Source organism: Vombatus ursinus, unplaced genomic scaffold (assembly GCF_900497805.2).
Source record: "Vombatus ursinus unplaced genomic scaffold, bare-nosed wombat genome assembly UNPS02014861.1, whole genome shotgun sequence".
In the NCBI taxonomy this organism is placed as follows: Eukaryota; Metazoa; Chordata; class Mammalia; order Diprotodontia; family Vombatidae; genus Vombatus; species Vombatus ursinus.
Window position 1 is genome coordinate 9,801,881 of NW_020954639.1, and position 15,593 is coordinate 9,817,473.

The window sequence follows — 15,593 nt, forward strand, 5'->3', positions numbered from 1 at the left end:
TGTCACCCAGAGTTCAAGCTGTGCATTGTACTTGTAGAATTGTGTGTATTTGGGATTTTAAAAAAATACATACATATTTTATGTATGTATGTGTATACACACACAAATATACTTCCTGGAGGCCAGGGGGAGGCACAGTGGGAGGAACCAAAAAACCCATTGCCACAGCCATTTTGTTTGTGGGCAGCATGGTAGAATTCTGTCAGTCAGTATAAGGAGGGGTTTTTAAATAGAATTTTTAGACCACAGATTATTCCTCCCGTTTTCATGTGCTTAGTGAAATTGGTATCATTGTCAAACACTGACATGATAGGTAGTTGTATTCCTTATTAACCAAAATAATTTTGTGGACCTGAAGCCTTAAAGGAGTCGTGGATTTTGTTCAGGGTAAGAGGGCTTTATAGGTGGCCTGACAACGTTGAATCTAAAAGACTCCTACAGGATGACTTTAGAATGACCATCTTTGTGTCCAAATTGCTGGGTGATTTAACAATAAAATATATATAATATATATTTTTTTTAAAATCAAACACTTCCTTGAGAAAACCATATTGTCTTGGCAAGTCACACAGTTTAAAAAAAAAGAAAGAAAGAACAGAAATTCATTTCTTGAGGCCATGAGAAAGGTATTTTCCAGAGCAAGCAAGACAATCATTGAGAGCTATTGTTTTGCAGTATCACTTAATATCGAGCCCAGACTTTTGTCATTTGGGTGGCTGTGCTTTTAAAAGCCCAGTGTAAAATGGCACACACACTGCATTTTTTTTTTCCCAGGCTGCAGGAGGGGGGAGCGGGGGATAGTGCAGACTGTAGGGACACTGCCCTCCTAACCAATCAGAACACGCCTGTTTGCCATTGCAAAGTTGTTAACCCCAGAGTCTTCTGGCTGCTGGCTGCCTCCTCTGCTTTTAATCTTCTGTGGATATTGCTCCGATTTTTCCCAAACGCCCACAGATCCTGGGGGAAACCACCTCATGGAGCCACTGGTCGTGAAAGAAAGTATTACTTTTTATTTACCAAATATTTCTAAGATGTTTGAAGATCCATATGCTGCATGGAGGCTGCTGTTTCTAAGGGTACAAGTATCCAGCTTATATTGTTACAATTATTTTGCAAGGACTGGCTTCTTTTCTTCCTACACTTATGGTAAGTTTGTAATTTTAAACATGTCTATTGTTGAATCTTTGAAACGAGCCGCCAGATTAAAAGGATTTTCACTGTATTTTTAGTGAACAAAACAAATCTTGATGATTTTTTTTTTCTTTAGCTTTGGTCTCTGCATATTCCACCTAATCCAATCTGGTTAATTTTGACAATAAAAAAAATAGTTCTTTCTATCGTTAAAGCAAAATATTTTTAAAACGTAGGTTATACTTTAATTACCGTGAACTGTAGAAGAACTCAAATATTTCAAGATGGACTTGTTTTGTGCCAGAAATGCTGGCAATGCCAAATATGTGCATATCCTCCTTTATAAAAAATCTTGTATTACCTAATTTGTCCACGTCTAAATTATCAGCATGCATTACGGTTGTGGTTTAAACAATTTCTAAAACGATTCCGGTTGCTCTTCATGGATTACTTCGATACAAAGTACCGAAAAGCTGCCCTTGGTGTAATGAAGGTGGAGATTGACATAACAGGGTTTATATTAAGTTATGGCTGTTACTAAATAGTGGGTCTTTTATTTGCAGAGCAGATCTTTTGTAAGGGCTACTCCTTGGAGGCCTTATTTCTCACAAGCTCCTCATTAGGCGTCTTTCACAGATTATCTTGTTTGTTTCCGAAAAGGTACATTTGGGAGACATTTTGTAATTTTTGGCATTTTTCTAGGGTTTTTTTTTTTTTTTTTTTTGCACACGGTGGGAGATCTTTTTTGTTTTGCATTGATCTGTGTTGGTGGCGCTGTAGTGCTCCTCAACAATTTATGTCAGTTTTCACTAAAAGAAAAAAGGAGAAAAAAAGAAAGAGGTGGGGCAAGATGGGATCTATTATCTTTTCTTTTTCTTTTATCAGAGAAAGTTCAGTTTGGTCAGAGGAAATTATTCAGTTGCATTATCTAAGCTGTGTTTTCTGTGAACCCTGGACGAGAGCAGACATGTCGTCACAGCCCGTCCAGGAGATATCAAGGCTAGGCGTACAGTTTGCAGCTGTGTTTTAGAAGGGGCTCGATGGGATGTGTCAGTAGATCAGATTTCTCCAGCAATAACCGTTTCAGCTCCCACTTGCCCCTTCACGATAGGATTTTGTATTTTCTTATATTCCAAAATCATGCTGCATAAAATATTCATTAAGGCATACACACACCTTCCCAAGTTACCAAAACGTTTGCCTTTTTTTAAAATAATTGAACAGTTGTGAAAGTTCAATTTCTTGATTTATATTTCTTAAGTAACTGTTCTAAGTTTTCTCCATAGAATTATCTAATAGTTTGGTAGATTTTAACGTTTACATGATTATTCATTTTCCTGTTGTTTTTTTTTAATGAGATTGTTATTAAGTTTTAAAAAAAAGATGTTGTCTTAATACATTTACACTGTCTTTTAAAATAGTTTTAGGGCTGGGATGATCTTTTAGGTTTTTATGTACAGCTATCCCTGACTTAAGGGTACTTGGACACATGTAACTAAGGGCAAAAATAGGGTCTTCTCAACCCATGTTCTTATTGGGAATTTCTCTTGATTAGAGAATATGAGATCAGGCCCAAGCCTGTTCTGAACAAAAATGTGTAAGGATACAAGATCGATTTTACTGATCTCTGCAAACATTTCTATTGTTTACAGAAGCACTAAGCAGACTCCCCCTTCTAAAAGAAAAAAGGAAGAATTGGTATGATGACTTAAAAGTACATTGCTTTGTCAAATGAAAAAATTTTAAAATGATTGAAATAGACTTCTCAATGCACTTCGAGGTGTGATTAAATACATTCTTTCTAGAGAGACTGAAACCTCCAACTCCAAAAATAATATTGACATGATTGTTCAGTGATTTGATTCCCTGGAAACTGTACAAGTGCTCTTTTTCACTTATGTCATTTCACCAGTTAAAACATTTGAAGAGTATTTGTGAAGAATGTTTTAAAATATTGTTTTTGGTTTTTCTAAGAAAATCATGTCCCTGTTATACATAGGGGGCTTTTCCTTTTTAGTTTTATTTTGTTTGTACTTTACTATATTAATTTTTAAAATGTGCTACATCTTTTATTTGAAAAGCTTTTAAATGTCTACATTGAACCGTTTTGTAGACTGCTTATGAATGAAATACTGCATATATATATTTAAACCTCTGACATTCTGCTGGGGAGTTTAGCCTTCTGAAAGAAGTTTATCTGCAGAATAGATTATGCTTTCTTTCAAATTTATTTGCTAAAGATCTTTGGTTACTCAACTGGTAATATTTTCAGTCTTTTTCATCGTGAAAAATATATGTACTTGTCTAACCTCCCACCCTTTTAAACAAACTGATGCTGTGAACTCCATATGTAGCTATGCAATGCTCTTTGTTCTCCTACATCACTGACTGTTAGTTACATCCCTGATTATGAAGTATCCAATACAGTTGCAGATTCATTTGGATTCAATTCAACAAGCACTTATTAATTGCCTGCTGTATGCAGAATGCTGTGCTAAGAGCTCAGGGAGATAAGTTTAAACAAGACACCTCTTGTGTATAGATTTGCTTTTTAAGTGTGCATTTGTAAATGACATCATTACATTGTGTGAGAGAGGTTTAAAAGGCCATACCTACATATGTGTACATGTTTGCCTACATCTCTACTTTCAACTAGTCTCGATTTATAAAACCCAATGTGTCATCATGCTTCACTTTATCTTTTGAGTCACTCACATTTTTTAAAAATAATTTTAAAAAATTTAATATGATCTTTTAAAAGTAATTAGTTTTAAAATGTTTGGACTAGTATATTGTAGTAAATTATTCATTCAGTATGATGATATGTTCAGATAATTAGATTTAGACTTGGAAGACATAGGGATTCTAACTCTGCCATTTATTAGCAATATGACCCTGATTTACTCATTCCTCCTATTGGGGCTGGTTTCTTCTTTGGTAGAAAAGAGAGAGTTCAAATCTAAGGATCCTTCCAACTCCAACCTTCTCTCAGTCTATGAAGGTCTACAGACATATTTTTAATATTGTTTCATATTACATGCTTAAGGAGCTAAATAAGGGTTACCTAGGATAACTGAAATAGACAAAAAATACAAAAATAATATTTTCATCAGTTAAACACCCCCTCTCCCAGCAGTCTTTAATGAGAACTATTAGCTGAAATATACTAGATTGACTTTCATCTCCTTTGATTTCTCTCAGCCCTTCTAATTGAAGGACTAATGAATGTAATGACATGGCAGCAAAAACACTGGATTTAAAGTCATAGGACCTTGTGTTTGAATCCTGGGTCTGCTACTTACTGCCTGTGTGACCTTGGGCATCTCTGGGCCACAGTTTCTTCATCTGTAAAATGAAGGGATTGGATTAGATGATTAAGTCCCAAAGTCCCTTCCAGCTCTAAATCTATGATCCAAAAAGAGAGAAATAACATCCTACTACATGGATAATCCACGGTCCAAACAATTAACCTCTAACAGCTGTGAGTTGACTGCCATTAAATGAGTTGAACTTTGGTTTAAGAGTTGGCTAGAATGGAGTTGGTAAATCCCAGGAACAAATTTTTCATAGGAGAGATACTTTAGCTTTCGAAAATAATGTTAAATTAAGTAGTAGGGGGAGAAGGTGTAGGACTTAGCATGGTGGAAGACTAGTGAATTTTCCAGGCTACAAAAAATCTATCCAAGGAAAGTTAATAAAGAGCTAAAAGAAGTATTATCAGAGAAATTGAAATTATTTAAGATGAATATGTAAAATAAGCTCTAGAACACACTGAAATAAACTAATATGAAAGGAAAAATACTGGAGATAGGATAAGCTTGAAATTTTCCAGAAACAACACCAAAAAAAAAAACCCAACATAGGAATATTCCATTAGATTCTCATCATGTGATTGAAAATTCTGATCTGATAGGGAGAAAAAAGAAATGATGAACATTTCTAACAAAAAAGATTTCTTGGAAATATCATTGCCATTTGAGAGATTTGCTATTTTCCCCACGAGAGAATACAGATGAATTATTGTATTGGGGATTTTTTTTTCTCAAATCATAGGTTGAATTTTGAAAAGGGAATAATTGAATAGAGGATGGGAGAGAAGATGGTGTTTGTGTTACTTGATTTAAAAACAAAAACAACTGGGAAAAACAAAGGGACAATATATTTAAAATGCTTATTTATTTACAGTTAAAAAGAACTTTTATTTAATTTTATGTCTTTCTCAGTGATCTGAGGCATTTTAAGGCTAAGAATTTTAAGTTTGTTAAACTCTCAGTTTCAGTGAGGCAGGTCAATTAGGCTTTCAGGTGAGAAATTACAGGTTCAGTATTTTTCTCGAAAAAAAAAAAAAGATTGAGTAGAACACAAGGCCCAATCTTCTGGCAGTCATGGGTGTGTCTTTGGAAGATCCAGATAATAGACATTTTGTTTTTGAGAGCTTGATAAAGTACTACACTGAGCAATTTGCTCACATTTTCAAGGGAGAAACATATAAATAAATATAATCTGTAAAGAGAAGAAACAGAAGAAATAATCTCTAGAGAAAATTTTTCTTAAAAGCCCCATTCCTAATGTGCTACCATTAGACATTGTTATTGAAGTATCTTTAAAATGAAAATAAATTAAATATTTATGAAGATTACATAATAGGGCATTTTCTATAATGGCTAATTAGAATGCATTGACAAAGAAAGTGAGATTGAGGACTATATGGATAAATTGGTTAGCATCGAAATATTCAAAAAGGTGCTATTTGCTATGGTATCCACATGGTCTTATACGAGGAAGTGGGTATTCCCTGTTTGTTTCATAGTATTTAGAGCTGGAAGAAAACTTAGAAATCTATTCCAAACCTCTCATCTTGAAGACTAAGTAATAGATGCCCAAAGAGATGGAGTGACTAAGTAGCAAGTAACAAAGCTGGGATTCAGACACATCCTCAGAATTCAATTTTTGTCTCTATACCAAGATGCTTTAAAAAGGAGCAGGCAGAGCTTCACTGGAATTAAAACTAATGAACTCATGTATTAGATAGGCATGTTAGCCAGCTAAAATAGAGAATGTTTATTAAGGTGACCTCAGGAATCACACGATGAAAATATTTTTTTCTTATACACAGAGCCATATGACTAAGGTGACGTGATTGGCTTAACGGTAACTACCCATGCTGGCACCTGGGCTAACACTAAAAAACTGTCTGGACAAACAAGAGGAAAGGCACCCTTAGATCAGTTGTTAGTTGTGTGGAGAGACTTCAGGCCTTGGGCTACAAGGAATAGGGGATGAAGGGTAATGGGGAGATCTAGAAACACCTTGAAGCTGCTGCTGGTAGAAGGAATTAGGTGGGGCCAAGCCAAGGAGGAGCATAACCTGGGGGGGGGGGGGAGAAATGGGACCACCCAGTAGCTTTCTTTTGACTAATTATTCTTGCTTAGTAAGTGCTAAGCTCAATTTTTTTTTTCTCCGTCGGTTCCCCTTACGTTTTGGGACCTGTTGTCACCCTGTTCTAGTGACTAAGGTACCCCGGGAGTACTGAAACTGAAAGTATGCTAATAATACATGTACTTCTTTAGCCTTTCCCAAGACATAGTTAGCCAGGATAGTTAAAAATAGGAAGCTGCAGATGGCTTGCTTTCTCCCCTCTTATATCTGTAGTCCCACCCCATTGATCTTCTCCTTGGCCTGGATCTGTACCCACCCCCAGAAATGGCCTTCCCAGCAGTAGCCTTATGATGTCCCAGATTCCCTCAAAGGTGCTTTATGTCTTGAAGTTTAAAGTTTCTCTCCAGATCCCCCTACTCCAACTAAATTTCTCTGAAAATGGCAGGTTGCTCTGTCTGTATTTTGCGTTGCTTGCCCTGGGCACCAGAATTGCTCTTTACTCCTCTGCCTAATTCTTTCTCACTGAATAGATACCCCTTCTCTTGCCTTTGTACTAGCTGTCCCCCATGCCTCAAATGCCCTCCCTTCTCACTTCTGCCTCTAGGCTTCCTTGACTTCCTTCAAGATTCAGCTCAAAACCCATCTTCTTCTAAAGTCCTTTCCCAGTTTTTCCTTCTGCTACTTCCTTCCTTCTAGGATTACCTGCCATCTACCTTATATTTATCTTCTAGGTACATAGTTATTTACATGTTGTATCTCTCATTATGAGCAGCTAGGTGGCATAGTAGACTAAGTGCTGGGCCTAGAGGCAGAAAGACTCATCTTCTTGAGTTCAAATCTGGTCTCAGACACTTAATAGCTGTGTGACCCTGGGCAAGTCACTTAACCCTGTTTGCCTTAGTTTCCTCATCTGTAAAATGAGCTGGAGAAGGAAATGGCAAACCATTCCAATCTCTTTGCCAAGAAAAAAACCCCACAAGAGGTCCCGAAGAGTTGGACAAGACTGAAACTACTGAAAAACAAAAATCCCCTGTTAGATGTGAGCTCCTTGAAGGCAGTTACCTTTAAGCAATTAATAAATGTTTGTAAATTGAATGATTGATGGAGGAGCAAATATTTTCAGGATTTTCTAGTTCAAATTTCCATGATAAGTGACCCACTCCAAGGAGAGTATCAAGATGGGGTGTTTGACTGGGGCAGTACATTTGTCAAACTATAAGGCAGATTTCCTAGGATAGGCTCAGGTAGGATAGAAACTTCCTGCTGAGAAGTAAAAAAATTCACTAGATACTGATGTTCAGGGTGAATACAAACCAGGGAAACACAAAAAAAGACAGTGTGGCTTGGTAGATAGAGAACTAGACTCAGAATCGAGAAGACTTGGATTCATCTGCAGCTTGTGACACCTCAAGACTGTAGGATCTTGAGCAAGTCAAGTATCTTTGTGCCCCCAAACAACTCTATGAGACTATAAATTGCAGAATAGTTGCTGATCTTTACTAGTAGGGAGAGGTTCCTTACTCTGCAAGTTCGTTTTATCAATGAAATCACAAGTCTGGACCCCATTCTGATACCACGAAATAAGGTAGAATTATTCATTTTTAACAATGAATCTCTCAAGTGTTTTATTATCAAAAGATAATAAAATAAAATTTGAACAAATGAGTGTTTTACTCTGTGATTGCTTTGGACAAGCCATCCTGAGCCACAACACATTTATAATTAATAATTTCCATATTAGGGTACTAATATACCTCATTTTATGTAATAAGTATATTCGGTAATGTATGTAGATATAATTACATTTACATGCATTAGGGGAGCCCTCTAAAGGAATATTTTATTTAATAATTTTGTAAGTTACATTTTGATAAATCCTATTGTTCATATGTTGGGTTTACTTAAATCAAAGTGTGCTGGTACCATAATAACTCTTCTAGAATTTTTCCTGAAACTCATTAAGATACTGAAAAATTTGCAGAAAAAAACAGTGGTGGAAGAAAGAGTACCAACCTAGGAGCTGGGAAATCTGGATTCTAATTTCAGTTCTGCTCCTAACAAGCTGTGTTAACCTCGGCAGAGTTATTTAATTTCTCTGACCATCAGTTTTCCCATTTGTAAAATAAGAAGGTTAGACTAGATAATCTCTATGAGACTATAAATTCTGTTTTTTCTGTGATTACTTTTAGAACTTGATTGTCCTACATAAAGAAATTAGAAAGGCAATTTGACTTTAGTGAATTGAATGAGGTAAACATAATAAAACTGACCCAGGAACTTACAGAACTACATCTTAAAGAGTCCCTCTGATATTAGTTGAATTATCTCAGTTCAATGAAAATTTGGCAAAAGTTTAGGTATCATTATTGGCTAGAAATTTTACTTTTCACACAAGAGGCAGCAGTTGGAGAACTACTAAAAACCTTTCATGGTGCAATATAACAGTAAGGCAAGGAAAATAAGCCAAAATGAGACAGATATTATCCGGCCCTTTAAAAAATGTTGCCTTTTGTTTTTATATCACTTCCATTTCCAAATATATCCCTACCCCTCTCCCTATGCTGGTAGCCATCCCTTGCTACAAAGATTAAATAACAAAAAGAAAAAAATAACCATTCAGGAAAGCCAAGCAATGCACCAACTAAGTCAAACAGCGTGCTGTGTTTTATGCTTATAGTCTTCCACTTCTACAGAGTACATTTTTTCAGTTCTTTTTCAGAGCCTAGTGGGGTCATGATAATCACACAAACATTCAGTTGATTATTTCCGTCCTCTTTCATCTTTGGCTGCACACTGTCTTGTGTGTGGAAAGTTTTCAGTTGCTGGTATTTGAAGGAGAGAAATCAACTGAACTGTTTCCACAATAGCTATAGGAAGTGATAGTAATATGAGAAAATGCCACGATGACAATGTGATGAACATTATGTTTACCAATAGCCCCTGAATTGGCCAATTTAGAAAGGTAAATGAGGAGGCAGGTTCAGTAATGAGGAAGGGTCAATGAAGAAATGCAACATTATGAGAATATATTTGAATTATATTTGAAATTTGATATTTGCTTTATAGTTGATATTTGAATTATAGTTCAGAACACTGAAGAATACATAGCATATGACCATGAAGGATGCTGTCCCAAATCAGTCACCAGCCAGGGCTTTGTTCAACCCGTTATTCTAACATTAATATTAACAAGCATTTTGTTCTCCATGAAGTTGACTTCAGAAATTTAGGATGTACCGGGCATAGCCTTAACTTGGATTTACTGGCCCATCTTTGGTTATTAAGCCTCATCAGCTTCAATATTGAGAAAGGCAACATGGTGCAGTTTGGGAGTCCAAGGACATAAACTTGAATTGCACCCTTCTACAATCTGTGTGTCCATGGGCATGTCATTTACCTGCTATGGGCCTTAGTTTCCTCATATTTAACATGGGAGGGTTGGACTAAATAGATTCTACAGTCCATCCAGCTCTTTTTAATCCTCCAGGTGGCATTGTAGATAGAATGTAGGGTCTGGAGTCAGGAAGACTCATCTTCCTGAGTTCAAATGTGACCTCAGACACTTAACTAGAGGTGTGACCCTGGGCAAGTCACTCAACCCTGTTGGCCTCAGTTCCTCATCTGTAAATGAGCTGGAGGAAATAGCAAACCACTCCAGTATCTCTGCCAAGAAAACCCCAAATGGGGTCACAAAGAATCAGACACAACTAAATAACAACAACAGCAGCAACAACAACAACAACAACCATTTTCGGTTTGTACAACCTTCAAGGACAATGAATGAATTCTAGACATTTACTAGCCACCATAGCAGAGAAATATTTAATTTTATTTGTCTCTAAAATGATCTTCTTTGAATTTCAAGGGTTTTCCCTTCTTACTAATTTTTGTATTCTGAGATTTCATGAACAAATATCTGGGTTTATTCTTCTCATAGACTTGATAAGTCGCTAAAATGTTTCTATTTTTGAGAAATTGTTTTCTCCTTTTTTGCTTGCTGTTTTCTTTTAGTTAGTTTAGCTCAGTTTTATTATCCCAGTTCTTGGCATTTATCTGCCAACATTTAAAAACATAAATTTAAACTGATGGCATGTGGTTTAACTTCTTTGTGCCCTTCAACATTGTGCTTACACAAATTTTACAAGTTATTCAGTAATAGTATAAAACTGGTATAACCTTGCTTTGCTAAACAAATAGCAAATTATATCTGGAGACTCTCCCTACTTGTGGCACTAGCAGGCCTTAGGATTTTTATCCTCTAAATCTTTATGCCTTGTATCACCCTTCAGTAATAAATACACAAGAAGATTTCAGTGTCGTGGAGAAAAGAACACTATTGGGGAGGATGTGATGCTAATGATAGATGTCGGATTGCATCTCAGGCCTCCTCCACATTTCCCCCTTGGAATTAATTCCACATCTACCTTGACAGGAACACAGGTGTTCCAAAACTGTTAGAGAAACACTGCAACTTTCTGAGGAGGAATATAGTATGTTTCCAAAGATCTAATAACCCTGCTATTTTCCTCTAGTACTTAGGAAACAATTCCAGAGACCTTTGTCTTGTGAATATTTTCAAGAAACACCTGATCTTCAGAGTTAGCTATATGTATAACCAGGAAGATTTGGGTTCAACCCCACCTGTGACATCTATTGGCCAAATAACTTCTAGTGCTCTAGGTCAGTGATGTCAACTGCAAATAAAAATAGATCCTTAATGGCCACATATTAATTTAGAAAACCACAAATTAACACTATCTGTCTTCTATTGTATTCTTATTTATTTATTTTGTTAATCATTTCCAATAACATTTTAATCTGGCTGGGGCTTCAGCCATTTGGGGCTTACCAGTTTGACAGTTCTGCCTTAGGCAAACTCTAAAACTAACTTTCACAGAAGGCAATGCCCTGCATTGGTGGAGGGAGTTTCCTCAGCCAAGAAGTCCCCTTTAGCAATGAAATCACAGGTACAGGAACCTATTCCCTATTGTTACCCCACTTTTAACTCTAGGACAATTTGGAAGAAAAAGCCATCAGGTGAGTAGCCTCTTGTTCCATGCTCTTGGCCTTCTGTTTCCAGAAGCCAGTTTTGTTCCAAACAATTGGGAATACAAAAGAGATCACATGATGCTCCTAGAGGTCCAGCCCCTGACTCAGTCATCCCTCAATGCCTAGTAGTGTGAAGCACCCTAGCAAGGTTACTATGGTGGTACAGCCAACCTGGGGTTTCTATTCTATTCTAGGGCATGCCTGGAGTTTGATTTGGGCTTTTAAGACTGGAGCCATGTAATGAGTGCCCTAAAATGAACCTAAAACCTGTTGAGCCACTGTTAACCTTATCTGAATTTTTTTGGGTCCATCAGACCAAGACAAGATTAGATTACCTCCAGAAAGCAGACCAACATACTAGCCAGCCACTAGCCATCATTTCTTAGGGCACAAATCCAGTGCTACTTAGCCTGCATTTCCTACCCAATATAAAGTATAGAAGGCACTGGACACCTGTGTTCTAGTATCAATTCCACCACTAAATAACTGTGATTTGGGGCAGGTAATGACCTTCATGTCTTTGGGCTTAATTTCTTCATCAGTAAAGTGAGAGGATTAGACAGAATAATCTCCAACATTCCTTCCCCCTCAACATTCTACTAGTCTGCTCCACAATTTAACAGGCAAGTAACTATTCAGCTGTTCCCTAAGGAAATCCAAACTTATACCAGAAGTAATGTAGGGTCAGGTTAGGGCATACCTACTCCCTTTATTTGGAAAGGAAACAACTCTATAAGCAAGGCTTAGAAGTAAAGGTTAGTGTTATAGTTACGGTTAGCTGACCAAAAAGACAACCTCACCATTGCTAACTCTATTCCCAGGATTAATTCTGTGCTTTTTGCACAGAAAAGACTATTTAGTCATTCATCATTCTGCACCCTGCCTGGTTGGTAATGAACTGCTCTCACTGGTGCTCGGATGACTGATGTACGGACCACCATCAGTCTGTACTCTGAGTCTGTCCAACTTGTTGAAGGACCTTTCAGAACTCCTACTCTGCCAACAGAGCCTTTGAAAGTCATCGGTCACCTCTACACAATGAGGAACACTTTTGTAGATGTTAAATGATTAAAATGAAAATGCCTGATGTTCTTTCTCAAGTATATGAAAAAAGATATGATTAAATTCTGTCATCTGCTGGACACTTAGGGAAAATATAAATAGGATCCCAGATTTAGAACTTGAAGACAGCTTAGACTAAAGGTCATCTTGTCTAATTCTCTCGTTTTACAAATAGACAACCTGAGGCCCAGATAAGGTAACTGGCCCAAGGTAGTAAATGGAAAGAACCCAAATCCAGCTATCCTTAACCTTGAGTCTAGTAGTTTTCCCCACTATACCAAGGATTTTTAACCTTTTTAGTGTATGTCATTGCCCCTTTTGGCAGTCTAGTGAAACCTATGGACCCCTTCTCAGAATAATGTGGTGGTGTTGGTGGGGTGTTTGTGAGACTTTGTTTCCCTATTTTATCCAGACTAGAAGTTCAGGATCTTCTCATGGGACTAATCCCCTTGCTGATTAGCAAGAAAGCTTTGACCTGTTGTTTGTCCAACTGGGTCAGTTCACCTAACCACTCCTTAGACAGCCTGGAGGCCTTCTAGTCCTGGGATATGGGGGAGGGGGTGTCAATATATTGGAATTGTACTTAGTATGGACACCCCAGGAGCTTAAGCCCTACTGCAGCTCAAACAGTCCACCAACCTCAGCCTCCCCAAGTAGCAGGGATTATAGGCATGGGCCACCACACCCAGCCAGAATAATGTTTATAAATGTATGAAATAAAATATATGGGATTACAAAGGAAACAAACTTTATTCAAATATAGTTATCAAAATAGTTTTTAAAACAAGTTTTAAAAACACAATTAAGAATTCCCTATACTACACCATCTTGTGAAGAAACTATTAGCTGAAGCTATTGTGCCGTTTTCTCATACTCATCATTATCATTGTTTTTGAGTGTTAGACCTGGAAGGCATCTCAGAGATTCATTTTCTATGAGAAGACAGGAGCTTGCAGAAGGTAAGCAATGTGCTCAGAGTCTTACAGTAACAGTGACAGAACCAAGACTAGGACCCATTTCTGAATTATAGAATCATGATATTTTAGAATTAGAAAGGGCATCAGCACCATGTAATCCAACTCATATTAGAAAAAGAATTCCTACCACAACACATCTCACAAGTGTTCATCCAGCCTTTGCTGGTAGACCTCCAGTGATGGGAAATTTGCCACCTCCCAAGGCATCTCTTTCTGCCTTTGGTGAGCACTAATTGTTAGAAAATGTTTCCTTACATCAAGATTAAGTTGCCTCTTTGCAACTAAAATTTACTGTAACCACAACAATATTTATAAGTTGATAGAATTAATATGAATGACTCCCATCTTACTTAATATAAGTGTAAGGGGCATAGGGCAGGCCTGGCCAATGGCAGCCCCGTCCCTAGAACATGTATATTGTGCTCTACTGACTGGACTCTCATTGGCCAGTCCCATTCCATGCCCTATATAAATAAAGGAGTAATGGATTAACTTGTTTAAAAAACAATTTGTGGGTAAGACTGTGGAAACACAAGATGACTTATTTTTTATATTTAACTTTATTTCTTTCAATTAATAAAAATCTATTTTCTCTCCCTCCTACCTTCCCACATTGGGGGAAAAAACTCTTGTGATAAATATGCATAGTAAAACAAAACAAATTCCTTCATCAGCCATGTTAAAAAATGTATGTCATCCTGTATCCTAAGTCCTTCAATTTTTTGTCAGGAGATGGGTAGCATGCTTCATTTTTGGTCTCCTAGAATCATAGCTGATCATTGTATTAATCAGAATTCTGAAGTCTTTCAAAGTACAACGCGATTTTTAAAGCCTTAAGCAATAATGTCCTTACCCTTTTTAAACAACAAAGTAAGATGTGACATTCTTTACTTTCAAGAATAAAAAGTCAGGATTTTCTTCAGTGAATAAGAGGAAAGATAAGACTTCAAGAATGTTTAAATCTGAGGTGGAAATTAAATATATACAGTCAACGAAACTGTGCTATTGAAGTAAAAATCTATATCATGGAGCAATGCAGGGATAAAAGGTTGCCCAAGCTTGATACCTAGCAGAAATTAGTCTTCAGGGAGCACCTTATTTTCTCAAATAATTTTTTCTCTTTTCCCCAGACCTTTTTATTCTAAAATCTATGGGGATTATACCAGCAATTAGGCCCTGATCTGTCATCACCCTCAGATTAGTGTAAAATATTTCTATACCTAAAGGTGTTGATATATGTGCACTAACATTTTTGATAGGGAGATAATACAAAATTATTTTTAATGTGATTTAGTGGTAGCTTCTAAGTTTTAAGTTTGGGTTGGCACATATTTGCTCATGGGGAGAAAAGATTACACAGACATCACACTCTGAGTTGGTTACTTAGCTAGGGTTTGGAGTTGCTTTTCTCCTTGTCCAGCCTATTCACTGACCAGTTGCCGTAGTTCAGTGTCAGCTAGCTGTTCCTTGATTTTAATCCTTTCCTGCCCTTGTGAGTGCTCTGTCTCTAAGCTGTGAAAATGATTTGTGCTTTTAAAACACCCAAGGCATCTTTGTTGGTCATACTTCAAAGCAAATGGGGAAAGAAGAGGAAGGGGGAATTTGTGGGAAGAAAACATTTTTTCTTGGTTTTCTTTAAAAAAATACGGTTGTGGTAAATATATGAAGGGGAGATATGAAAGTAAACTGTGGTAACTTGTCCCCGAGAAGTATGGATAGAGAAACAAAGTACTTCCAACCAGACTTTGGCAGTCATCTGGGGCCAGAGTAGCTGTCCAGTCCTTTCTCCCCTTGAGCAAAAAAGTCTTGCCATATTTTTCTAATCCATCTCTTAAATGACATCTCTTCAGTATTTTCTATGTATTTTGGAAGAAGGCTTGTAAACAGGGTGATTTTACATTATTTATCACCTAAATTATCACCTTTACTTATATAAAATTTCATCCCAAAGATAAATAAAGGATTAAAATAAAGGAGTATCTGGCAATAAATCAT

At 36.9% G+C, this 15,593-nt stretch overlaps 1 protein-coding gene across 1 annotated transcript in view; it reads left to right on the top strand.

Moving 5' to 3' along the window:
- Positions 1-867: 867 nt before the first annotated feature.
- EPC1 (enhancer of polycomb homolog 1) overlaps positions 868-15,593 on the top strand; it is a 105,427-nt gene continuing 90,701 nt past the window's right edge. The window contains exon 1 of the mRNA XM_027841537.1: positions 868-1,146. Coding sequence (XP_027697338.1) covers positions 1,144-1,146 — 3 coding nt within the window. The 5' untranslated portion in view covers positions 868-1,143. The remainder of the gene's footprint in view (positions 1,147-15,593) is intronic.